Below are 24,848 nucleotides of genomic sequence, written 5' to 3' on the forward strand. Positions count from 1 at the left end.
GCTCATTTCGTATCATAATTTTCAAGTGTATGAGGCTCTAAGTAACAGAAAAATTTGTCTATAGGTCTTTATAAGCTGAAAGTGATGAAGAAGATCAAGATATGCCCATTTACACATTGACAGCGTTATTTCCAGAGCAAATATTTTCCCCTAGAATTTGCTTTAATGTTATTTCTTACCCCAAAGGAAAAAAATCTTGTAGATATATGTCAGAATTTAATATTATTTGTATCCAGATCACAAAATTGTAATCACTGGTGGTCTGCACAGCTGTGGCATGCGGCCTGTGTTTATTAGATGTGCATTACAGTTGTTATAGAAACCTTAATGTAATATCTTCTAACCTTGAGGTTCTGACTGCTCTTTCCTTCCTGTTACTGTTATCTTCTAGTGTTTACCCATCCTCCCCTCCAACAGAAATTCCCAGAGTTCTGTCTTCATCCTCCAGGTCCTCCCATCTCTACCCTGTGTTGGTTTCAATCCCTGTAAATAAGCTATACAGTCGATCGATCCCCTCTGCACAGAGGACAGTCACCCCACCGGCACCAACAGCTCCCCGTCACACAGTGGGGAGTGTAGCCACCAAAGCACAGGGCAGGGAGACCGGGGGCCTCCTGGAGAGGGAGGGAGACCATACACAGGGAGACCATACTCCCAGTGTATGGTCTCGAGCATGTTACTAACCTCTCTGAGCCTCGGGTCTCACACCTATACAACGAGATGATTTCTGAGGTTCCGTTTGGCTCTAAAACTCTGCCTCAGTTTCCTCACTTGTAAAATGAGACCAAGAAGAGTTTCCACCTCCTAGGATTGTTAGGTTAATTACACTTAGTAGAGCTCTTAGCACAGCATCTTCCATAGTGTAGGCTGTTGGTTTGCATTGAGTCTCCGTCAAGTGTGCAAAAGCACTGGGCAGTGTGGCGAGGAGTTGGAAGGGAATGGCACGGCAGGGTTTCTGCCTTCCAGGGGTTGCCCAGGTGAGCTGGGGTGGCCCTCTGCTCCCGCCACACCCCCGTTGGACACCTCCATTAGCAGCCTCAGGGCTGACCTCAGCCAGGGACTCTCCCGTCGGAAGCCCATTAACAGGCCCCCTTACTGGTTTTCAGCCCTTCTCTGTCTCCTCCCAAAGGGACTACTCCAAATCCTTGTCTCAAAATCTACTTCTGGGGGAACTTACACTAAAAAAAGAAGTGATACCGAAATTTCCATGATACATTAAGCAAAAGAAGCAAGGAGCAAGGATCTTAAACCTTTTAGTCTCAAGATACCTTTCTACCCATAAAAAGTATTGAGGACCCCAAACAGCTTTTGTTTATATGGGTTCCTGTCAGTATTTACCATGGTAGGAACTAAAACAGAAAAAGAAAAAACGTTTTAAATATTTATTTACCAATTCATTGAAAAATAACCAAAATAAATATATTACAAGTTAATGTCAATAATTTTTATGAAACAAATATTTTTCCAAAGAAGTGAAAAAAGTGGTATTGTTTACATTTTTGCAAATATCTCTGATATCTGACTTAATAGAAGACAGCTGAATTTTCATATCTGTCTCTGTATTCAATCTTTTGCAAAATAAAGTATCATGTATTCTCTGGAAAACTCTCCTGCACACCTGTGAAAAGAAGGAGGCAACAGCATCTCAGTTTTATTATGAAAATAATTTTGATCTCGTGGACCCCACCCCCGAAAGGGCCTTGGCTGTACTAGTAAACTGGGTCTCCAAAAAGAAAAAAGAAAGAAAAAAACAAAGCCTGGAACAGGACTGATTTGTAAAAGTGTCACTTTCCATGGTGTGCCAATTTCAAGCTACCAACTTGACTCCGCTCGTGCTGGAGTTGGGGAGAGACGTGCAGTCTGTGCAGGCAGCGCACTGCATTCATGTCGCACTTTGAGGACCTCTGGCAGAGTGTCTGCGGAAGGACTCAGGAAAACCGACGAGGTTGCCTCCAAGAGTGTAACCCAGTGACTGGAGGACAGTGGGCTTTTTTTTTTTTTTTTTAATATTTATTTATTTATTTATTTATTTTTGGCTGTGTTGGGTCTTCGTTTCTGTGCGAGGGCTTTCTCTAGTTGCGGCAAGCGGGGGCCACTCTTCATCGCGGTGGGCGGGCCTCTCACTATCGCGGCCTCTTGTTGCGGAGCACAGGCTCCAGATGCGCAGGCTCAGTAGCTGTGGCTCACGGGCCTAGTTGCTGCGCGGCATGTGGGATCTTCCGAGACCAGGGCTCTAACCCGTGTCCCCTGCATTAGCAGGCAGATTCTCAACCACTGCGCCACCAGGGAAGCCCCCGACAGTGGGCTTTTTAACCAAATATCCTTTTATACCTTTGGAATTGTCAGATGCATGCCCATCTAGTCAAAAGAAAAGGAGACTTTAAGCATCATCCCTTCTTAAAATGAACTCTCTAAGTTGATCCATAATTTGTCAGTCTTCAGCTTTTCCACTTCTTTGTGGCATCTCTTAGAACTGGTTCTTTCGAAGCGCCGGTGACTGGTTCTCACCACTCTGCCTGCCCCTTGTCTTGCTTCGCCCTTGCTTCCCGCTGTGGGCCAGGTGCACTGAAATGCAGGAGGCAGATCCAGCCACTGCTGCAGCAGGAGGCCCCGAGGTGGCCCTGCCAGGTCCTGCATTTATGTAGCCAATTTAAGCAACTTATCCTTGTAATTTGATGTTTGAGTGTCTAAAGCATCTTAAACATTTGGGATTACCGTTCCTTTTGCACTTTTGGTAAAAACTGAAGGTTTTCTGATAGCTGCTTCCCCCCCCCACCCCACCCATGTGCCCTGCATGGAAAATTGAACACTGTCATCTCGCCCTGTGAAGAAAGATAGAGACTATTAGGTATTATAATAAAGTGATATATGCTCCTACGAGCTCTGCGACATTTAAAACCTTTCTTTACCACTGACAGTCACTTTGCCTGATGCTTCCTAGGCTATTTGGGTTCAAAACAAACAAAAAAGCATTTTCACTTATTGGATTAACCACTGGAGATTGGTCCTGTTTGAGAGTTACCCTCCCATAGGTCACCCATGTCTTAGAAGCTGTGTGTTTTAACTAGAGGCAGCGGCAAGCTACATGTGTCTCCTTGACACGCGTCCCTTTCACTCGTTTAAATCTTCCCTTGGGATTGGTCAGGGACATGGAACAGGCACCCCCTGGTGAAAAGCTGATTTTCAGGAACATGTGGATGCATAGTTAGACTGTCTCACAATTCAAGATTCGTGGTGAGAGGAATAAGAGGGTTTTGAGAAGGAGAGAATGTTAAAATGAGAAATTCTACAAAGTCCTGCAGGCAAAGGAGATTGTAATCCTAGCAGCCCAGCAGGCGGGTGCTGCAGAGTTGGTAGCTCCTACATAACCTATAGTTGTGTAAGCGAAAGGAATTTCTGCGGCATGCTTGGCATCCGGGTGTTTAGTGTCCGCCCAGGATGAACAACCTTGTGACCTTCATCTGGGCAGATGACCAGGAAACGGAGGTAGCAATGTGTGATACCCATCCCCTTTCTACCCAGCTCGGGCGGTGTTGGTGTGGTGTGTCTACGTCAGCTCGGGATGCTGGCAAGGGACCCCCACATCCCATCCCTCTTGTAGCAACTTCTGTATTGCGAAGTGGACTCTATATAAGCATAGAGCAGCCTCATTTTCCTGCTAGTGACACGGAGATGAAAGGAGATTTCCAGCTGCTAGTGGTCAGAGAGATCCAAGGCTGGAAACTGGCCTCTGTGTTCATGAGAAGAACCTTAACAGAAGAATGAGGATTCTGTTATTCCCTCTCCTGGTGGCTGACGGGAGATACACACAGATTTGGTTTGAATCCTAGTTCTGCCACCAAACAGCTGTGTTATACTGGTCAGGTAGGTGCCTGCCCTCTGTTCCCTTCCTCCCCCTTCCAGTAGTCAAACATCTTATTTCTGTAATCAAAATGATATAAAAATAATTTTCCAGCTTCACTGAGGTATAATTGACAAAAATTGTAAATATTTAAGGTGTACGCCCTCAGTTTTTTTATTCAGTTGGGATTGAAATAGCTCAGGGTAAGATCAAGGCGCACATGAAGTGGGCAGGCAGGGCCGGGCCCCAAGTGCGCAGGCCGCCGGTGTTAACGGGGACCCTCACCTCGCTCCGCCCCACACGAGCCGCAGGCACTTGGCTTTCCAGGTCTTGCAAACGGGAAACTCCCCGGCTTCCCAATGAGCGTGGCTTGTTCTCCGGCTAGGAGGGAAGGGGCGCACCACACTGCGTTCTGGGTTCCTTCTGTGCCAATCTAGCGTCTGTCGCTGGTCTATAAATGGACACGGAAATGTTTCCCAAGGCAGATGCACTCTGGGCGCCCTGGACGCCCAGGAAGCCGCCGCCCCTTCCGTGAGGCTGCCCAGCCCCCTCCGGCTCTCCTCCTACCCGCAGGTGGCTCGGGTGTGTGCCCTTCGCTCATCGTTTTCTGACGCGAGAATCGGGGCGAGCTCAGAATTCAGGTGCTAAGATTGCCTGCACTAGGGTCACTTGGTGGTGGTTCGGCGAAAACGCTTCGGCGCACCGAGTCTCCTTCCCGCGCCTCGCTCCCAGAAATGGAGTGTTAGACAAGCGGACCCTCCTTGCTCAGTGTCCGTGGTTCTGTGCTGGGTTTTCTCATCGACTCCTGTTTTCTTTTCCTCTAGGATTCGCTCGTCGTTTTCATGCTTTCCACTTAGCCAGAGGCTTTGTGGCTTTTCACCGTGACCCTTTTTTCCCCCCAAATTAACCACGTGCCGTCTCCTCCCTTTCCCACCTTTTCTCTTCGGAATGTAATTTGTTCAGTACACCATACCCTCTCCAGCAACCCTGTACTCGTTCCTCCTCAGCTGTTCTGCAGCTTCTCACTTGAGGAGACGGCTTATGCGACGGTGCGGCAGGGCCTTCCGGGGCAGATGGCACCCCTGGCCTTCACCCGGCGGGAGGCTCACCTGCGTCTCCTTGAGAAGCCCCCTGTCTGGGCTGCGAATCAGGCCTGAGTTTCTTACCAGCGTTGGCCAACCTTGCTGTCTGAAAAGAGTACTGGTGCTCACCTAACCTGCCTGGGACTCCCTCCCCTCAGAGACACCCAAACGTGAGATTTCTTTCCTTGAAATACAATGGAAATTGTCTTTGCTGAAATTCACCTCTGGTAAAATAGTTCTTGGCCCCTTGAAGTTGACTTACTGTTTATTTTCACTCAGTCTCACCTGCATGTTATGTTTTTCAGACAGGAGATAGTTTAGTAAGTAGGAATTAATCTCAGTTTCAAATAAATCTTAAAATTTCTTATTCATTCCTTTGAAAATTAGTAATACAGGGATGAAAACAATTGTGCCTGTCATGAAGTAACTGTGACGACTGAGAATAGTGCCATACGTAGCACTATATGAGTGTTGCTGTATTAGTGAGTTTTTTTTTTTAACATCTTTATTAGAGTATAATTGCTTTACAATGGTGTGTTAGTTTCTGCTTTATAACAAAGTGAATCAGTTATACATATACGTATGTCCCCATATCTCTTCCCTCTTGCATCTCCCTCCCTCCTATTAGTGAGTTTTGAAGTTATTATCCTGTGCACAGATCACCTAGACACAGTCTTGCTCTCTCCCCATCCATCCGTCTAAAACGGGACCACACACCATTCCACAGCTGCTCCGTGAATGGTTTACTGAACTTTGTGGATGGCATCCCTCCTCCCTATAGAAATTTCATAAAGATACCCCAGAGCCTGCCCCCTCTGACCCGTAACCAGAATGGGCACTCAGGGTTTGCGGGCAGCTTCGCCAGCTGTGGGAACCACAGCTCCTCAATGCCAACACTAGAGGCTGTCATGTGTGTTCTTCTGCCATGTTACTGCCTCATTTATACTTTGTCCTAGTTACGGACATGCTGTTATGTAATCTGGAGGATCTCCAAGACATAATGGTGCTTTTAGCCATGGTGTCCACTGCATTTCGGCTGGGGCAGCGAGAGTCGGGGGCTGGCTCTGCCCCAGACCCTGCAGCCCATACCGGGTGCCGCCACTGCCTCCTGCCATGTTCCCTCATCAATAAAAAGAGTGGTTTGGACCAGATCGTATGGCTCGGGAGCTTTAAGAACCCACAGTGCCTCTTTCTCTTCATTGCTTCTGAAGGAAGGGCGAGACCAACACCATCCAATAAAAATATAATGCAAGCCACATATGTAATTTAAAATTTTCTAGCAGCCACATTAAAAAAAAAGTGAAATTAATTCTAATGTTTTATTTAGCCCAATAGATCTGAAATATTATCATTTTAACATGTAATCAATATATTATTAATGAGATATTTCACATTCTTTTTACTATGCTGAGTCTTTGAAATCCAGCATGTATCTTAAACTTACAGCATGTCTCCATTTGCACTGGCCACATTCCAAGTGCTCGGGAGCCATGTGTGACTAGTGGCTACCGTCATGGACAGCACAGGTCTTTTTGGACCACCTAAGACCTTAGCTCGGGTTCACGGGGTCCACAGGGTCCACAGCCTCCTGTGGACCTTTGTCAGCCTTTTCAATTTGTGGCTAGAATGTTTAAGGCAGGGACTAACAGATCATCCAAACTGAGGTCTTTTGTAAGACTTGATTTTCTCAAATATGTTCCTTTCGTTCTGTAAGTGTTCTCAGTTGATGCTTTAAAATGCATTCTGCCCACATAAAGTCTTGGAGAAGCACACAGGAGGCCTGGCTGTTTCTGAGCAACTACCAACAAGAGGATGAAGTTTTCCTTGATGTTGCAGAGTCGCATCGGCTTAACCTTCTATTACCGGGAGCCAGGGTTGGGAGGGAAAGGGAATTTCTTATGGGTGGGTAAAATTTTAAAAAACGAACAATAAATCAAGACTTTGTCTTTGTCTTTTCATTTAGTGGAATAGAAGATGAATGCAACTGAATTCAGTGAAGATGTAGAAGAAGGTAAAAAAAGAAAAGCCTCTTTTTAAAAAATATTTTAACTTAATACTTTTTTTAGATACGTTTACATGGTTCAAAAATATTAAAAGATACATGATGAAAAATCAAGAAAAGTCTCCTCTCACCCCTGATTCCCATCCTTCTCCACTCACACCTGTGGTATTTTATGTATCTTTCCAGAGTTACTTTTTTAAAAGCATCATTTAAAAGAGTAGTTTCTCTCCTTCCATCTCCTCTCCCTCCCCTGAGAAAAGACTTTAAAAGCTGTTTTGAACAAAATGTGCTTGGAACATGGTATCATTGTATAGCACTAGTGTGATGAGATACAGATTGCTTGATTGGAAAGCCAGTTTTATTGTGATCTGTTACTCAGATACTGTTATCTGAGTGATAGTATCAAAGGGCGGCCGCATACAAGCTGCCGCTCAGGGGACCCTGCTAATCCCAGCGCCGCCAGGTGGTCTCCCCACTGAGCCCTATTTCTTCTCTGCCACAGTTCTAAAAAATAACACTGTGAAAGTGGAGACAGAGGCCGAAGATGCGGCCCTGGACTGCTCAGTGAATTCCAGGTCCTCCGAGAAGCACGCTCTGGACAGCGTCTTCACTGGCCTCCAGGACTCCAGCAAGAGAAAGCAGCCGGGCGGCGAGGGCCCGCCGGACTCTGTCCCAAGCGTGAAGAGGCGGCGGCTGATTCCCGAGGTGAGGGCTCACAGGGAAAGCAGGAACTTGTTGATAGCAAGGACTGTTAGTGAAAGCCTACCACATTTCACATAGCGCACACCTTGCCTAGATTCCTGGAGAAGGTGAGGCTTAGCAGGTCTTTTCCTAAATCAGATCCATCTATTAGGGGAGCTTGTTCAATGAATCTTTTTGTAAAGAGACCAATTATTTTATAACATGGCCGTGACCCCTAACCTACCTATTTTATGAATTTGCTTTATTTCTTAATCACCTGCTGATTATATTGAACTTTGCTAAGTTCTGAGAGAGAGAAAATGGAACTGGACATAGTGGTCCCCTCTAGTGGCCTGGAGTCCAGATGGGAGACAAGACAGGTACACAAAACAGTTAAGACTGAGGACGGAGGGGAGTTTGGGAGATGAGGTGTCTGGCCCAGAATGCCTGGTCCACAGAGCCTCTCCACAGACGGGCAGATCACACCTTAAACTCTTAGAAGAACATTTTCCCAAGCTCTCCAACGCAGCTACTAACCACTCACACACACACACGCGCGCGCGTGCTCTGTGAGGGACCCAGATAGGCATTTCAGCTTCTGCATGTCTGTTCAATAGAGCCCACGTTTCAGAGCTCATCATCATTAGCCAGTACACCATGGGGTATCAGCCTGGGATTCTGGGTTGTTACTGGTTTGTTTTAATTCTCCTCTATTAGATGCTACCCCAGATCTGAATAAATTGGGAATTGATAGGTTTTAGAGATTTAGTAAAGTGATGAGATTAAGATTTTCACCAGGATTTCAATATGCAAGTTAATATTACATTATAATGAGGACTGATCTGCATGCCACATCATGGAACATTGAGGGATACATTCATTTATTTATTTATTTGGAATTTTTTTCCAAACAGCTCTATTGAGATATAATTCACATACTATACAATTCACCAGTTTAAATTGTTCAAGTCAGTGGTTTTTAGTATATTCAGAGAGTTGTACAACCATTACTATGATAAATTTTAGAACATTTTCATCACCCCACAAAGAAATCTTGTACCCAGTTAAGCAGTCACTCCCCATCCACCGCTCCTCTAGCTCCTGGCAACCACTGATCTGCTTTCTGTCTCTATGGATTTGCCTATCCTGGACATTTCATATAAATGGAATCATAAACTATGTGGCCTGTTGTATCTGGCTTCTTTTACTTAGCATAATGTTTTTAAAGTTCATCCTTGCTGAAGCATGTATCAGTTCTTCATTCCTTTTTATGGCCAAATAATATTTCATGGTGTGAATATATCACATTTTGTTTATCATTCATCAGTTGATGGACATTTGGGTTGTTTCCACTTTTTGACTATCATGAGTACTCCAGCAATACATTTTAGAAAATCCATAATACCCAGAAAAAAAGTTGAATTTTCTTATACCTGTATGAGCATTTTTTTATGAAGGATTAATTAAAAATACCCCACCCTTGACTCTGGCTGCCTAAACCAGCCACTTGCTGCATACCTTGGGACTCTAGGGAAAGTTTCATGTGTGGACGGCAGTTTCCAGTGCAGTAAGTATTGCTTGTAGATGAAAACTCAGATTCCTGACTGGAGAGATGCCTGCTGTGGCCAATGAAGCTACAAGATGGTTAGTGCAATAGCTTGTTTGAAAAACCTTTTTACCCATCTGCTTTTTAAAAAATGCTTTATTTTAAACCATAATTTATTATCCTTTTCCCTAACGATTGGTATATAGGAACTTTTATGTCATTACATACAGTGCCACAGGGACCATCCATATCCATATCCATAAACCTCGTGCCCTTCTGTGAGTGATTCTGAGGGTTAGGCTTCTCGAGGTTATTCTGAAAGGGTTGAGAAATTTGAGAAGCACTATGGTATGTCCCTGAAGGAACTCCAGGAAACGTCTTCTGTGTGTCACGTTAAATTCTGCTTATGATCAATTCTGCAAACTCTTTCACGTTTACGAGTAAAGCTTGAGTTCAAGAAATGGAGCACAAAGTTGAGTGTATTGGTTCACCTTTGCTGTGACAAACCATCCCAAAACTTAGCCGCCTTAAAATAACCACTGTTTTGTTCAGTTCTGTGAGTCAGCTGGTGGTTCCTCTGGTTTGGCCTGATGTGGCTGGGGCCAGATGGTAAGGGAGGACCTCACTCCCGTATCCGGGCCTCACCTGGGCTGGTGGGGTGACTCCAGCTTCCCTTTATGCACTTCCTCACCCCCTACGAGGAGGAGGCTAGTCCAGGCTTACTCACATGCCTGGAAGATTTCCAAGGAGGAGCGAGGAGGGCAAACTCTGGGGAGCAAACACTTTTGATGCCTCTGCTTGCGACACATTTGCTCATGGGCCACCAGTCAAAGCCAGTCATATGGCCAAATCTAGATCAAGGGGTGGAAAAATAGACACCATCCCCCGATGGTGGGAGCAACAAAGTCACGTTGCAAAGAGATTTCCACACAAGGACAGGGGAACTATGACGGCCATTTTTATAAACAATTCACCACAGCAAGGAACAGCCAGCTCTTGCATCAAGAAGGAATTCTGATCACGTGTAGGCTGGTTTGTGGCCTTTGTGGACAGCCCAAGGTGGCCCCATTGCCTCATTGCACAAATGTTGTCACTCTTCATCCTTTCATCCAACACATTTTATTGGCATCGTAGAGAAGGGAGCATCTTCGTCTTCTGGGGATAGAAGGGGAAGGAGAAGGTTCTTATGATTTGTATTTTAGTTGAATCCTTCAGTGTATGAAGCAGGTCAGGAAAGGTCCTGCATTGGGGAAAGGTCCGTTGAGGCTCACAGTGGAAGGATTTCCCTGAGCATCACAGAAATGATTTGAAGGTTGCAGATGCTCTTCTAGATCTGGTGAGGCAATAAGCTTTGTCTGGCCGGAGCTTCAGCAGCATCCAGGAATTCTGACATGTTTGGAGAAAAGAGAACCAATATATATTTGAATATTTCTAATATGACTTGTCCAATTTACATATTCTAATTGGTCATCTATGTTTACTTTTTTTTTTTTTTTTTTTTTTTTTACTTATTTATTTTTGGCTGCGTTGGGTCTTCGTTGCTGCACGTGGGCCCTCTCCAGTTGTGGTGAGCGGGGGCCACCCTTCATCACGGTGTGCAGGCCTCTCATTGCGGTGGCCTCCCCTGCTGCAGAGCATGGGCTTCAGTAGTTGTGGCGCACGGGCTCAGCCGCTCCGTGGCATGTGGGATCCTCCCGGACCAGGATCCCACCTGTGTTCCCTGCTTTGGCAGGCGGACTCCCAGCCACTGCGCCACCAGGGAAGTCCCCTATGTTTACTTTTCAGTGGATTGGATACAGCAGGCAGCTGTAACCCATTAGATTTTGGAGTAGAAAAGACACTTAAGTCCTGGGTTTTATTTTGGGAGTGCTGTTAGCTTTGTTCATTTCCCTTAGTGTAGATAATGTGAGGTTGATAGCCCTGCTCCCCTTCCTGTTCTGTAAAAAAATATATATATGTAAGTATAAACCTTTTGAAATTCTTGAGCTCCTTGTAGAATGGTGTCATGTGAAGTCAAGGCAGTGCTTCCTTTTAAATGTTTGTATAAGCTGATATGTCAGTAAATCAGTAGCCTCAGAACCCTGGGGGCTTTAGAACAACCCATTGGTTTTATGAAATTATAGCATGTGTTGATTTTTCAAAATGGTACTAGTCCTAATTTAGAGTGGATAGCCCTTTATCCTTCTCTCCCTGGGTTTTCTCTGATCCGTCTTACATGTGTGGTGGGGAAGGAGGAGGTGGGAGAGTGGAAGCAGGGAGTATATACGACTATCTTAAGCACTTTCATCACAGGGTAAGACGGAGGAACGGAGGCTGAAACAAGCAATAATCCAAAAAAGTGGAAAGCATGTACGTTAACAGCTGTTGACTCCCTACCTGACAAATAACCCCACTCCTTTTCTTGTTTCATTTAATCCATATAACAGTGATGAGAGAATTAATATCTCCCCCAGAGAGAAGAGCCAGCTCAGACATATAAGTTAAAGTCAAGTGCCAGCATGCCAGTGGGGCAGCCTTGTTCCTGGTGTGAGGTGTCAGGAGTGACTGGGAAAACTCAGCTCCCCGCTCCGTATCCAGGAGGTGAGCCCCACCTTCTCTGATCCAGCCCGTAGGAATGGTCAGTTCCAGAATGAATGGAGACTGGAGTCAGATAAGGGGGAGTTGACCACGGAGCCTTTGGCCAATTCCGTGACCTCCCAAACTCAGGTCCCTCCACGGTGATGAGGGGTGACACTGCTTCCTCATTGGTTCCTTGTGTGGATCAAGACAACCCCTGGAAGGAGCCCAGCACGGGGCCTGCCCTACATCAGCCTTCAAAAATGTTTATTTCCTGCTCCCCAACCCCCATCTCCAACTACCACCCCTTACGGTCAGTATTCAGCTGCCTCCCTCCATGTTTATCAGAAGGAAAATGGCATGGAAGTGCCAAGAGAGGCCATCTGATGCCCTCCTGGACGCCCCCGGCCTGAGCGCCCTTGATTCTGAGCACCTTCCATCTTCTCCTTTGACCCCAAGGAAGAGGGATGAGGGCGAGGGGGGAGGATTTGAGTGGTGGCCCTGATGCTAAAGGTCTGTCACATTCAAACTCCCATCAATGCTGACGGCCTGGCTATGAGTGACATTTAGTACAATGCTTAGAAGAAAAATAAAACCTCCCTCAAAAAATCTAACAAAAGGCTGTATAAAGACATATTTGGCGCCTCTGCTGGGAAAGGCATGATAGCCAAATACAGCAGATGTGGGAGGTGAGTAGCCAGCGTTTTTATTGCTAATCATCTTTTTGTTCATGGAAGTGGGGGTGATATTCAAGAGCCCTGTGCCAGGCAGAAGTTAGCCTTGTTGTCCTGGGGTTCTTTGTTTCTATGTTTGTTTTTAATCCTAAAGTGTCACTGCAGTTTGGTTTTCAATTGGCGAATGGAACTGCCATCTCATTCGCTCAGTGCAAGTGTACTGAACACCTCCTAGGTGTCATTCACTATGGTCCCAGCTGGAGATTCGCAGTCATTTCCACAGCAGCCCTAGCAGATAGGTACTGTGGCCATTCCCATTTTAATGAGGCTCAGAGAAGCTAGCACTACCAAGCCTGCTTGATTTGGAACTGTGCACTTAAAACACTGGTGGCCCTGAGCACTGTGGGGTATTTGTAAGATGCTGTGAGGAGCCTCTAAGGATGCCCTGCCCTGATATTTTGCCATCCCTATGGTCTTTCTCTTCTCCCTTCCTATAAGTTGCTTTATCTCCCCAGATTCTTATTTATTCAGGCATGATAACACATTCTCCATCCTCACCACACAGTGTCAGCAGTATAAAGGATAACCCAAATGATAGAAGCCATGAGGGCAGAGATGGGCTTGTTCCCTGTGTCCCCAGGGCCTTGCACAGTGCCTGACAGATGTTGGGCACTCAGTAATGTTTGTTTACTGACTCTATGTGGTAGAGAGCTCTTCCATTCCTTATTGCTAACTACATCTGGTCATTTAATGATGATGATGAAGATAAACATTCTGTTAAAAATGAAAAGCATCACCCCATCTCGATTATTTGGAGGTGGGTGGTGGTGCCAGCCCCCTAGGAGCCCTTTTTCATGGTCTGCCCTTGATGCCACATTAATCCTCAACTCCCTACTCCTCTGAAGGCATGCTGCTTTCTTGGTGTTCCACTTAGCTGACTGGGCACCATTTAGCCACTCATCATTCGTTGAACTGAATTCAGTGACTGCTCTTGGATTTGGAGTCCTGAGGAAGACTCAGGACTTGGAGCATCTCCATGGTGACCCAGTCCCCAAGATGTCACTGGGCATGGACACATCCATAACCTTACATCAACCTCCTTTTGATCAGTCAGACTCTCCAGCCAAGAGATTTGGGCATTCCCGCTTGAGTCTAAGGGTGCTACTGGTAGAATGAAATGCACGGATCGGATCCAGGAGAGATGCTGGCACTGCAGAGCCTGAGCTGTGCAGCAGAGTTCACATATGGTTGGAAGATGAGCCTCGGAGAATTGGGAACGGTGTCAGCCAGACACCAGTGCCAAGTAGCACAGATTTAAAGATTTCTTGATACTCCTAGACAGCTGAGCAGAGATTTTATCAGCAGCAGCAAATGCAGCCAGCCCATCGTGCCTTGGCAGCATTTGTGGAATTAATTGGAGCACTGAGTTGACAGGACACCAGTGTGGGGATATCTAAGAACCTTCTCTTTGGTGCTTGTGTCATGCTTTGTGTTGAATTGTGTGTCCAAGGTCTCTGGGAGTGAGGAATGTTGCCCTCTGCTGGGACTCTAACTTAATTTTTTATTCAAGCAACTTAGCCAAAAATGTTTGTATTGATGGCAGTGTTTCTAACATGCTTGGTAGAAACTGAAATGTTTTTATTAATGAGGCTGAGTAGTGAGAGTTATGGGGGGTCTCCAGTTCTGATACACTCTGCTGTTCACTCGCCGTAGGAATGTGCTGGAGTCAAACGACTTCTGTTTGTTTTGTTCAGGTAGTTCACCCAGAAACTTGTCCCTGTGCTTATTTTCTACTCTGAGTGTTAATAAGGGCAGATCCCCCGTAGAACGTGTACTCTTATTGCATGGCATGTGAGTTTCTGGTGATCTTTCTCTGCATGGAATCTTATTTAAATGTATTAGTGGAACTGCTTGTTACAAAGCCTTTGCTTTGCCCCTTTCCAAAATCAGTTGTAATGTAATTATGATTTTTTTTTTTCATGATTGGCATTACACACTCAAATTACTCTATATTGGTAAAACCTCACGGAAATCTTATGATCCATGGGACCTCCAAAATTATTTTGGTGTAATAAAATTTAATGGTGAGTGCTTTTTCCTTTCCGGTAAGTGGCCTGAGGTGACCTCTAAAAATGGTTCACTATTCACTTGACCCAGAAAACCCCACAAAATCATGCAAGTCAAGAGGTTCAAATGTTCGTGTTCACCTTAAGAACACTTGTGAAACTGCCCAGGCCATTAAGGGTACGCATATCCTAAAGCCACCAAGTATCTGAAGGATGTCACTTTAAAGAAGCAGTGTGTGCCATTCCGTCGATACAATGGTGGAGTTGGTAGGTGTGCCCAGGCCAAACAGTGGGGCTGGATGCAGGGTCGGTGGCCCAGAAAGAGTGCTGAATTTTCACTGCACACGCTCAAAAATGCAGAGAGTAGGGCTTCCCTGGTGGCGCAGTGGTTGGGAGTCTGCCTGCCAATGCAGGGGGCACGGGTTCGAGCCCTGGTCTGGGAGGATCCCACGTGCCGCGGAGCAGCTAGGCCCGTGAGCCAGAATCGCTGAGCCTGCGCGTCTGGAGCCTGTGCTCCGCAACAAGAGAGGCCGCGATAATGGGAGGCGCGCGTGCCACGATGAAGAGTGGCCCCCGCTTGCCATAGCTGGAGAAAGCCCTCGCACAGAAACGGAGACCCAACACAGCCATAAAATAAATAAATAAATAAATAAATAAACCCAAAAGTTAAAATAAATAAATAAATAGTTAAAACAAAACAAAACAAAAAATGCAGAGAATAATGCTGAACTTAAGGGCTTAGATGTAGATTCTCTGGTCATTGAGCACATCCAGGTGAACAAAGCCCCCAAGATGCGGCACAGGACTTACAGAGTTCATGGTGGGATCAACCCATACATGAGCTCTCCCTGCCACATTGAGATGATCCTTACTGAAAAAGAACAGATTGTTACTAAACCAGAAGAGGAGGTTGCCCAGAAGAAAAAGATATACCAGAAGAAACTGAAGAAACAAAAACTTATGGCCCAGGAATAAATGCTGCAAAAAATAAATGCAAATAAAAGTAAAAAAAAAAAAAAAAAAATTAATGGTGAGTAAATTGCTAAAAATCTAATTTACAGTCTATAGGAATTAGCAAGTAAGACAATTTGAATTTATTAGGGCAGTGCTTTTCAACAGTGACCCACAGTTATAAATTCACATTATAGAGCCATCTGGTTCACATATATGGATTTGTATGTAAATAAAGAGACACAGAGCAATAGAACAAAACTTCTTGAATTTACTTACTGTGTGCAATGCCCTCTGATATTTTCTATTCTGTTTTCTTTTTTTCTTTCTTTCCTGTCTCTCTTTCATACTTCCTCCTTCCCTCCCTCTTTCTTTTTTTGTTTTTGTTTTTTTGGCTGCACTGCACGGCATGCAGGATCTTAGTTCCCCGACCAGGGATTGAACCCGTGCCCTCTGCAGTAGAAGCGTGGAGCCCTAACCACTGGACTGCCAAGGAATTCTCCACTCCCTCTTTTATGCTGGTCTTGACCCATCAAATCAATGTCATCATTTAGTAATGGGTCACGTGACAACCCACAGTTCTAAACACACTGTGTCAGGAGTAAAGATTTTCAACCATCTCCATCCCTTTCTCCAAGTTTCTGATGTGTGTGTGTGCGGTTTTCTTTCTTTCCTTTCTTCTTTCCTTTTTATTTATTTTAATTTGTTTTAAGTTTTCTTTTTTAAAATATTTATTTATTTTATTTATTTATTTTTGGCTGCGTCAGGTCTTAGTTGCAGCACTCGGGATCTTCGTTGTGGTGTGCAGGCTCTCTAGTTGTGGCACGAGGGCTCAGTTGCCCTGCAGCATGCGGGATCTTAATTCCCCAACCAGGGATCGAACCCGCGTCCCCTGCATTGGAAGGCAGATTCGGTTTTTTGTTTTATAATTTCTTTTTGAATTTTTGAATTTTATTTTATTTATTTTTTATACAGCAGGTTCTTATTATCCATTTTATACATATTAGTGTATACATGTCAATCCCAATCTCCCAATTCATCCCACCACCACCACCACCCCCCCACCACTTTCCCCCCTTGGTGTCCATATGTTCTCTACATCTGTGTCTCTATTTCTGCCCTGCAAACCAGTTCATCTGTACCATTTTTCTAGGTTCCACATATATGCGTTAATATACGATATTTGTTTTTCTCTTTCTGACTTACTTCACTCTGTATGACAGTCTCTAGATCCATCCACGTCTCTACAAATGACCCAATTTCATTCCTTTTTACGGCTGAGTAATATTCCATTGCATATCTGTGCCACATCTTCTTTATCCATTCGTCTGTCGATGGGCATTTAGGTTGCTTCCCTGACCTAGCTATTGTACATAGTGCTGCAGTGAACACTGGGGTGCATGTGTCTTTTTGAATTATGTTTTTCTCTGGGTATATGCCCAGTAGTGGGATTGCTGGGTCATATGCTAATTCTATTTTTAGTTTTTTAAGGAACCTCCATACTGTTCTCCATAGTGGCTGTATCAATTTACATTCCCACCAACAGTGCAAGAGCGTTCCCTTTTCTCCACACCCTCTCCAGCATTTGTTGTTTGTAGATTTTCTGATGATGCCCATTCTAACTGGTGTGAGGTGATACCTCATTGTAGTTTTGATTTGCATTTCTCTAATAATTAGTGATGCTGACCAGCTCTTCGTGTGCTTCTTGGGGAAGGCAGATTCTTAACCACTGGACCACCAGGAAAGTCCCTCTTCCTTCCTTTTTAAAATTATCCTCTGCTTTCTGCCAGATAGCAGAACTACAGAACTGAAAAGAGCTTGAAACCCCACCTTGAGCTCAGCTGTCCTTCCTGTACTCCTCCCAGCCCCAGTCTTTAGAGCAAATAGACCTCTAAGAACGCCTTCTGTGAGTGACTTACCCTGCTGCACTGTAGGAAAGTTCTTCTCTTATTTACTGGTTGAGAGTAACCATTACAACTAGTTCAATAAAAAGCCCATAGTATTGTCACTGCTGCAGCTTGGGAAGAGCGTTGTTTAATAATAATCATACTAAAACAGTAAATATTAAGCACTTACTGATTCAGACACAGGCTCAGTGCTTCATATACATTATCTCATTAGGTCATCATAGCTACCCTGGTTCCCAGAGACAGGTACCATGATATATCCCTGAGTTACACACAGGAAGCTGAAGCATGAAAGGTCATGCAGAGGACCTATCCACTCCTTTATACCTCCCTACACTCATGTTATTCATTATGCTAGTGGCCTCTCTGAACAGGTTCTTTTTCTTAAGCATATATTTGAGTGTGGTAGACACTTTACCCTGCTTAACAAACATTCAGTGAGCTCTTCTCTGTTGCAGGCACTTTGCAGGGCACTAGGGATGGACTCAGGAAGGACCTGGTCCCATCATGTAACCATTGTGCAGTGTGATGAGGATGGGGATAGCTCAGGGAGGAGACCCCACGAGGAGAGGGGCAGGTGGCAGGCTCGCCCCAGCCCAGCAGGCCCCTGGTCCTCTGCTCTTGGGAAGTTTTTTGGCGTGGTTGGGGGGTGGGGTAGGGGGGCCAGGGGCCCCTGACCCATCATCAGTTTATAAATTTATTTATTTTATTTATTTATTTTTGGCTGCATTGGGTCTTCGTTGCTGCTTGCGGGCTTTCTCTAGTTGCGGCGAGCGGGAGCTACTCTTGATTGCTGTGCGCGGGCTTCTCATTGCAGTGGCTTCTCGTTGCAGAGCTTGGGCTCTAGGCGCGTGGGCTTCAGTAGTTGTGGCACGTGGGCTCTAGAGCACAGGCTCTGTAATTGTGGCGCACGGGCTTAGTTGCTCCGCGGCAGGTGGGATCTTCCTGGACCAGGGCTCGAACCCGTTTTCCCCTGCGTTGGCAGGCAGGTTCTTTAACCACTGCGCCACCGGGGAAGCCCCCATCATCAGTTTAGACAAACAAACCCTGAAGAAAGTATTGCCTACCTCGGTGGGATAATTGAAACACTTGAAAGAATTCCTTTATTTTCAGGGTCCTGAGAGAGTAAAGTAGCTGTTCTGCGTGGGTGTTGTCAACAGAGATGCAAGAGAAAAATTAGCCTTTGTCTCGTATGAGTCTGATGATTCCATTATTTAAAAGAGAGGGTCCAGGAAGTAATTCATCCATTTAAATGAACGATAACATGTGGGAGGTTCAGAAGGATCAGAGTTTCACATGCTTATGTGGCCTCACTGTCTCTTTCCACCTCAGGCCTTCGTATTGCTCACCTGCCGTTGTAACGGCTGCCCCCCTGAGAGTGTCTGTTCCCTACATTTTTTTAGGCTGCAAGAGAAAAGCACCTCATGTACTGTGTTGTGCTGGCATTAGTTATCTGAATGCTTACAAATGACACTGAATCTGCCTGGATGAGATAAACTGAGGGCACCTGGCCCTGGCCACCCGGAGAGGTCCAACGGCTTGTTAGAAATGCAGAGCCTTGAATCAGAATCTGTATTCTAACTAGACCCCAGGCTGTTCATATGGATATTAGACTTTCAGAAGCGCTGGGCTGGGCCAGGTTATGCCAACCATATTCTTCCCCAGGTGGGGAAGCATCTTAAGGATGCACTTTGTCCTTGTCGATTTTCTAGTTGCCTGAGGCATGCGCATGTCTGTGGAAGCACATGCTTTGTGCTTCAACCCTGCCTGCTCCCCTGACACCCACAGGTGCTCACCAATTAGTTCTTCTGCTTAATTAGACCCTCAAAAATATATTCCAGTATGTTTTGGGGTCAAATTCAACATTTGTCAAAAACAAATTTATGACTGAAATATATAAACGACACGTATTTAAAGCATACCATTTGATAAGTTTTGACGTGTATACCAATGAAACTATGCCACAATCAAGATGAGAAACATATCCATCACCTACTACCATGAACGTTTCCTTGTGCCCTTTTGCATCCTCCCCCCATCCCCAGGTAACCACTAATCTGCTTTCTGTCACTAAAGATGAGTTGGCATTTTCTAGAATTTTATATGAATGGAATCCTACAGGCCTCTTTTGTTTGACTGGCTTCTTTCACTCAGCTTAATTATTTTGAGATTCATCATGAGTGTCATGTTTATCAGCTCTATTGCTGAGTAGCATTCTGCTGTATAACACAGTATATCTATATACTTGTTAAAAACTTGGGTTGTTTCCAGTTTGGGGCTATTTACAAACAGGGCTGCCATGAACATCTGCATGTAAGTCTTTGTATGATCATGTGCTTTCATTTTGCTTGGTAAATAAACACCTAGGAATGGAATACCTGGATCATATGGTCCCATATATATTTAACTTCTTAAAAAAATACCAACTGTTTCCTAAAGTGGTTATACCATTTTATATCCACCCCAGCAGCATGTGAGAGTTCCAGTTCCTTCACATCATCTCCGTCATTCAGTACTGTCTGTCTTTTTGATTACACCCATCCTAGTGGGGGTGATGTGGTATCTCAGTGTGGTTTTAATGTGCAGGTTACTAAGCATCTTTTTTTTTTTAATTTATTTTTTGGCCGCACTGTGGAACATGTGGGATCTTAGTTCCCCAAACAGGGATCAAACCCGTGCCCCCTGCAGTAGAAGTGTGGAGTCTTAATCACTGGACCACCATGGAAGTCCCACTAAGCATCTTTTTATGTGCTTTTTGGCCATTTATATGGCTTATCCAAAGTGACTATTGAAGCCATTAATTGGGTTGTATGTCATTATTGAGTTTGAGTGTTCTTTATGTAATCTGGATTCAAGTCCTTTATCAGATAAATGATTTGCCTGTGTTTTCTTCCAGTCTGGGCTTGTTTTTCATCTTTTAAAGAAGTTTTAAATTTTGATGAAGTCCAGTTTATCAGTTTGTTCTCTTATGGATCATGCTTGTGGTATTGTATCTGAGAAATATTTGCCTAAAACAAGGTCATAAAGGATTGCTCTTATGCTTCCTTCTAGAAGTGGTAGAATTTTAAGTTAGTTTTTATTTTTACATCCATGATCCATTTTTAGTTAATTTTTTATATGATATATGTAGGATGAAACGTTTTTGCTTTTTTTTTTTTTTTGCACATGTATATCCAATTTTTCTAGCATCATTTGTTGAAAAGATTCTCCTTTTTCTACTGAATTGCCTTTGAACCTGTGTTGAAAATCACTTGTCCATATATATGTAAATAAGCCTCTTAAACCATCCAGGGCCTGGCAGTAGGGAAAACCACTAAAGAAAGCTGAGGACTCTGGGATCCCAAATGGTCTGGGCAGTTGCCTTCTGGTATGAAGCTTGGGCTCAAGCTTTGGAGTCTTCAAGGGTATCTTCAGGACTTCCCTGGTGGTACAGTGGTTAAGAATCCGCCTGCCAATGCAGGGGACACGGGTTCGATCCCTGGTCTGGGAAGATCCCACATGCCGTGAAGCAACTAAGCCCGTGTGCCACAACTACTGAGCCCATGTGCCACAACTACTGAAGCCCATGCGCCTAGAGCCTGTGCTCTGCAACAAGAGAAGCCACTGCAATGAGAAGCCCGAGCACTGCAACAAAGAGTAGCCCCCGCTCACCGCGACTAGAGAAAGCCCGCGCAGAGCAACGAAGACCCAATACAGCCAAAAATAAATAAATAAATAAATAAATTTATTTTTTTAAAAAAAGGCTATCTTGAACTTGCGCTGGGAGTCCATCAGGAGTGGACCTGCAGAGTGTGCCAGCCTTGGGCGAGTTGAGGAGATAATCCCTGAAATCATTTTTGGTAGGGCTTAATTCTCTCACTGTCCTCTATTGAGCAAAGCTGGAGAGTACATAGAAAGTACCTTTCTAGATGCATAGGAAAGGTGTTAATTCAGTACATGCAGTGGGTGCTTTAGGACATGGGGCTTAATACTCTTCTGCAGTTCTGGTTGAGAAGGGCTGCTGGACCAAGAAGGGCTAGGAGACCGAGACTTAGAAACCTGGGAGGCCTCATCACTTCACAGAATCCACAGTCGCCCGGGCTTGGGTGAGTTCTGGGCCTTTTCCAGTCTGAGATTAGATGTGACTCCAGGCAGTAGTAGAGTTGACAACAGACTGCCACTCTCTAGACCAGGGGTCCCCAACCCCTGGGCCGCGGACCCCTACCAGTCTGCGGCCTGTTAGGAACTGGGCCGCACAGCAGGAGGAGAGCAGCAGGTAAGCGAGCGAAGCTTCATCTGCCGCTCCCCATCGCTCCCCATCACTCACATTACCTCCTGGACCATCCCCCAGCCCACCGCTGTCCGTGGAAAAATTGCCTTCCATGAAACCGGTCCCTGGTGCCAAAAAGGTTGGGGACTGCTGGACCCCAGTTCTTCCGTGCTCAACACCATGCATCTTGGGACCTGTCCAGAGTGGAGACACCTACTCTCCTAGAGGCTGCAGGCTGGACAACATGCTGCTGCCTTCTGGAGCTGCCGTTGGCAGGAATCCTCCCTGTCTGAGAGCAGTCAGGGCAATGAGGTGACCTGCCCAAGGCTAAACTGCCACAGGAGCGCTTCCTGTGCCCGGGGTCTCTCCCATCCCTCGAGGACTCTTGCCCGGCCTTGCCAGGATCTGTGTTGTCTCCTGCCAGGCCTTGTAGACAGGAAGTTCAGGGCTTGTGTCCTACAGGAATTAGAAGCTTTCGAGGTCCAGCCTGAGCCTCTCAGGAAGTAGGGAGAGCGAGCAAGTTTGGCGCTGGGATGCAGGTTTGTGTTAGTGGTGTGCTGTGTACCGGCAGAGTGATTCCCGGGCAAGGGAAACACTTTCTCACAGGCTCCTGCGATCGACCTTGGCCCCTCTTTGTGTCTAGGGTGGTAAACCAGAACCCTCAGCTAACGCACTTCTTGTCTTCCAGGCGCTCCTAGCAGGCATGCGGAACCGGGAGAACAGCTCGCCCTGCCAGGGCAACGGGGAGCAGGCAGGCAGGGGCAAGAGCTCTGGCTCCCTGTGGCCGGGCGAGGAGGAGCCCAGCAACGACGTGACCACGCCCTCCTACAAGAAGCCTCTGTACGGCATCTCGCACAAGATCATGGAGAAGAAGAACCCTCCCACCGGAGACGCGCTTAACACGTTAGAGCTCTTCGAGAAGGCGAACCCCAGGAACAGCCCCTCACCGCTGCGGCTCCTGAACGAGCCACAGAAGCGGGACGGCGGCGGCGCCACGGCAGCCACCGACGGTGACCCCAACATCTACTTTCTCATCCAGAAGATGTTCTACATGCTCAACACGCTCTCCTCCAACATGTCGCAGCTGCACAGCAAGGTGGACCTGCTCTCCCTGGAGGTGAGCCGCATCAAGAAGCAGGTGAGCCCTACCGAGATGGTAGCCAAGTTCCAGCCGCCCCCCGAGTACCAGCTCACGGCAGCCGAGCTCAAGCAGATCGTGGACCAGAGCCTGTCGGGCGGCGACCTGGCCTGCCGCCTGCTGGTGCAGCTCTTCCCTGAGCTCTTCAGCGACGTGGACTTCTCCCGGGGCTGCAGCGCCTGCGGCTTTGCGGCCAAGCGGAAGCTGGAGTCGCTGCACCTGCAGCTCATCCGCAACTACGTGGAGGTCTACTACCCATCGGTGAAGGACACGGCCGTGTGGCAGGCTGAGTGCCTGCCCCAACTGAACGACTTCTTCAGCCGCTTCTGGGCCCAGCGGGAAATGGAGGACAGCCAGCCCGGCGGCCAGGTCGCCGGCTTCTTCGAGGCCGAGCAGGTGGACGCCGGCCACTTCCTGGACAGCAAAGACCAGGAGGAGGCCCTGTCCCTGGACCGGAGCAGTACCATCGCCTCGGACCACGTGGTGGACACGCAGGACCTAACTGAGTTCCTGGACGAAGCCTCGTCGCCCGGGGAGTTCGCGGTCTTCCTTCTGCACCGGCTCTTCCCCGAGCTTTTCGACCACCGGAAGCTGGGCGAGCAGTACAGCTGCTACGGGGACGGAGGCAAGCAGGAGCTGGACCCACAGAGGCTGCAGATCATCCGCAACTACACGGAGATCTACTTCCCCGACATGCAGGAGGAGGAGGCCTGGCTGCAGCAGTGCGCCCAGCGCATCAACGACGAGCTGGAGGGCCTGGGGCTGGACGCGGGCAGCGAGGGCGAGCCCCCGCGGGACGACTGCTACGACTCTTCCAGCCTTCCCGATGACATCTCCGTGGTCAAGGTGGAAGACAGCTTCGAGGGCGAGCGGCCCGGCCGGCGGTCCAAGAAGATCTGGCTGGTGCCCATCGACTTCGACAAGCTGGAGATCCCGCAGCCCGACTTCGAGGTGCCTGGCGCCGACTGCCTGCTCAGCAAGGAGCAGCTGCGCAGCATCTACGAGAGCAGCCTGTCCATTGGCAACTTTGCCTCACGCCTGCTCGTGCACCTATTCCCCGAGCTCTTCACCCACGAGAACCTGCGCAAGCAGTACAACTGCAGCGGATCCCTGGGCAAGAAACAGCTGGACCCGTCCCGCATCAAACTCATCCGCCACTACGTGCAGCTGCTCTACCCGCGGGCCAAGAATGACCGCGTCTGGACACTGGAGTTCGTGGGCAAACTGGACGAGCGCTGCCGGCGCCGGGACACAGAGCAGAGGCGCTCCTACCAGCAGCAGCGCAAGGTCCATGTGCCGGGCCCGGAGTGCAGGGACCTGGCCAGCTATGCAATCAACCCCGAGCGGTTCCGGGAGGAATTTGAGGGGCCCCCGCTGCCCCCCGAAAGGAGCAGCAAGGACTTCTGCAAGATCCCCCTGGACGAGCTGGTGGTGCCCTCGCCCGACTTCCCGGTGCCTTCGCCGTACCTGCTGTCAGACAAGGAGGTGCGCGAGATCGTGCAGCAGAGCCTCTCTGTGGGCAACTTCGCCGCCCGGCTGCTCGTCAGGCTCTTCCCCGAACTCTTCACCGCCGAGAACCTCCGGCTGCAGTACAACCACTCCGGGGCGTGCAACAAGAAGCAGCTGGACCCCACGCGGCTGAGGCTCATCCGCCACTACGTGGAGGCCGTGTACCCGGTGGAGAAGATGGAGGAGGTGTGGCACTACGAATGTATCCCCAGCATCGACGAACGGTGCCGCCGCCCCAACAGGAAGAAATGCGACATCCTGAAGAAAGCCAAGAAGGTGGAGAAGTGATGGGCACCGCGGGCACTGAGCGTTCTGCCGGAGCCCGCGACGTGTCCACAGCCGCGCACCTTATGTCGGCGGGGAGTGGCCTGCTGCATTTGCACACGTGACCGCCCCGCCGGCCACGGCTGCGAGAAAGAAGCCTCGCATTTGGCCTCTTGTACTTACGACTTTCGTCCTGTGTTCCTGGCGGTGCAGCCAGAGTCTGGGGAGGGCCAAGCTGTGATAGCAGAGAGGCCTCAGGAGTCAGGGCTCCCTTTCCTTGGCAGTGTCCTCCCAGTCCCCTCACAATTTGAAATGCAAATCGAGCAGCCCTCTTGGTCCTCTTCCCACGTTTTACATCTTCCACTTTTATCAATTTTTTTTA

General features: G+C 47.2%; 1 protein-coding gene and 1 pseudogene across 1 annotated transcript; both read left to right on the plus strand.

Moving 5' to 3' along the window:
* Positions 1-4,884: 4,884 nt before the first annotated feature.
* On the plus strand, positions 4,885-24,848 carry BEND3 (BEN domain containing 3). The gene is made up of 4 exons (XM_061207356.1): positions 4,885-5,093; positions 6,887-6,934; positions 7,428-7,630; positions 22,244-24,848. The coding sequence occupies exons 2-4, from the start codon at positions 6,898-6,900 to the stop codon at positions 24,488-24,490; spliced, it is 2,487 nt and encodes an 828-aa protein (XP_061063339.1). The 5' UTR covers positions 4,885-5,093; positions 6,887-6,897; the 3' UTR covers positions 24,491-24,848.
* Positions 14,515-15,423, plus strand: LOC133102324 (large ribosomal subunit protein uL22-like; annotated as a pseudogene).

The sequence above is a fragment of the Eubalaena glacialis genome, chromosome 12 (assembly GCF_028564815.1).
Source record: "Eubalaena glacialis isolate mEubGla1 chromosome 12, mEubGla1.1.hap2.+ XY, whole genome shotgun sequence".
Taxonomy (NCBI): Eukaryota; Metazoa; Chordata; class Mammalia; order Artiodactyla; family Balaenidae; genus Eubalaena; species Eubalaena glacialis.

Coding starts and splice junctions, on each gene's coding strand:
- BEND3 (XM_061207356.1), top strand. CDS start 6,898: ATGAATGCAACTGAATTCAGTGAAGATGTAGAAGAAG. Junction 6,935..7,427: donor CAGTGAAGATGTAGAAGAAG/GTAAAAAAAGAA, acceptor TCTCTGCCACAG/TTCTAAAAAATAACACTGTG. Junction 7,631..22,243: donor GGCGGCGGCTGATTCCCGAG/GTGAGGGCTCAC, acceptor CTTGTCTTCCAG/GCGCTCCTAGCAGGCATGCG.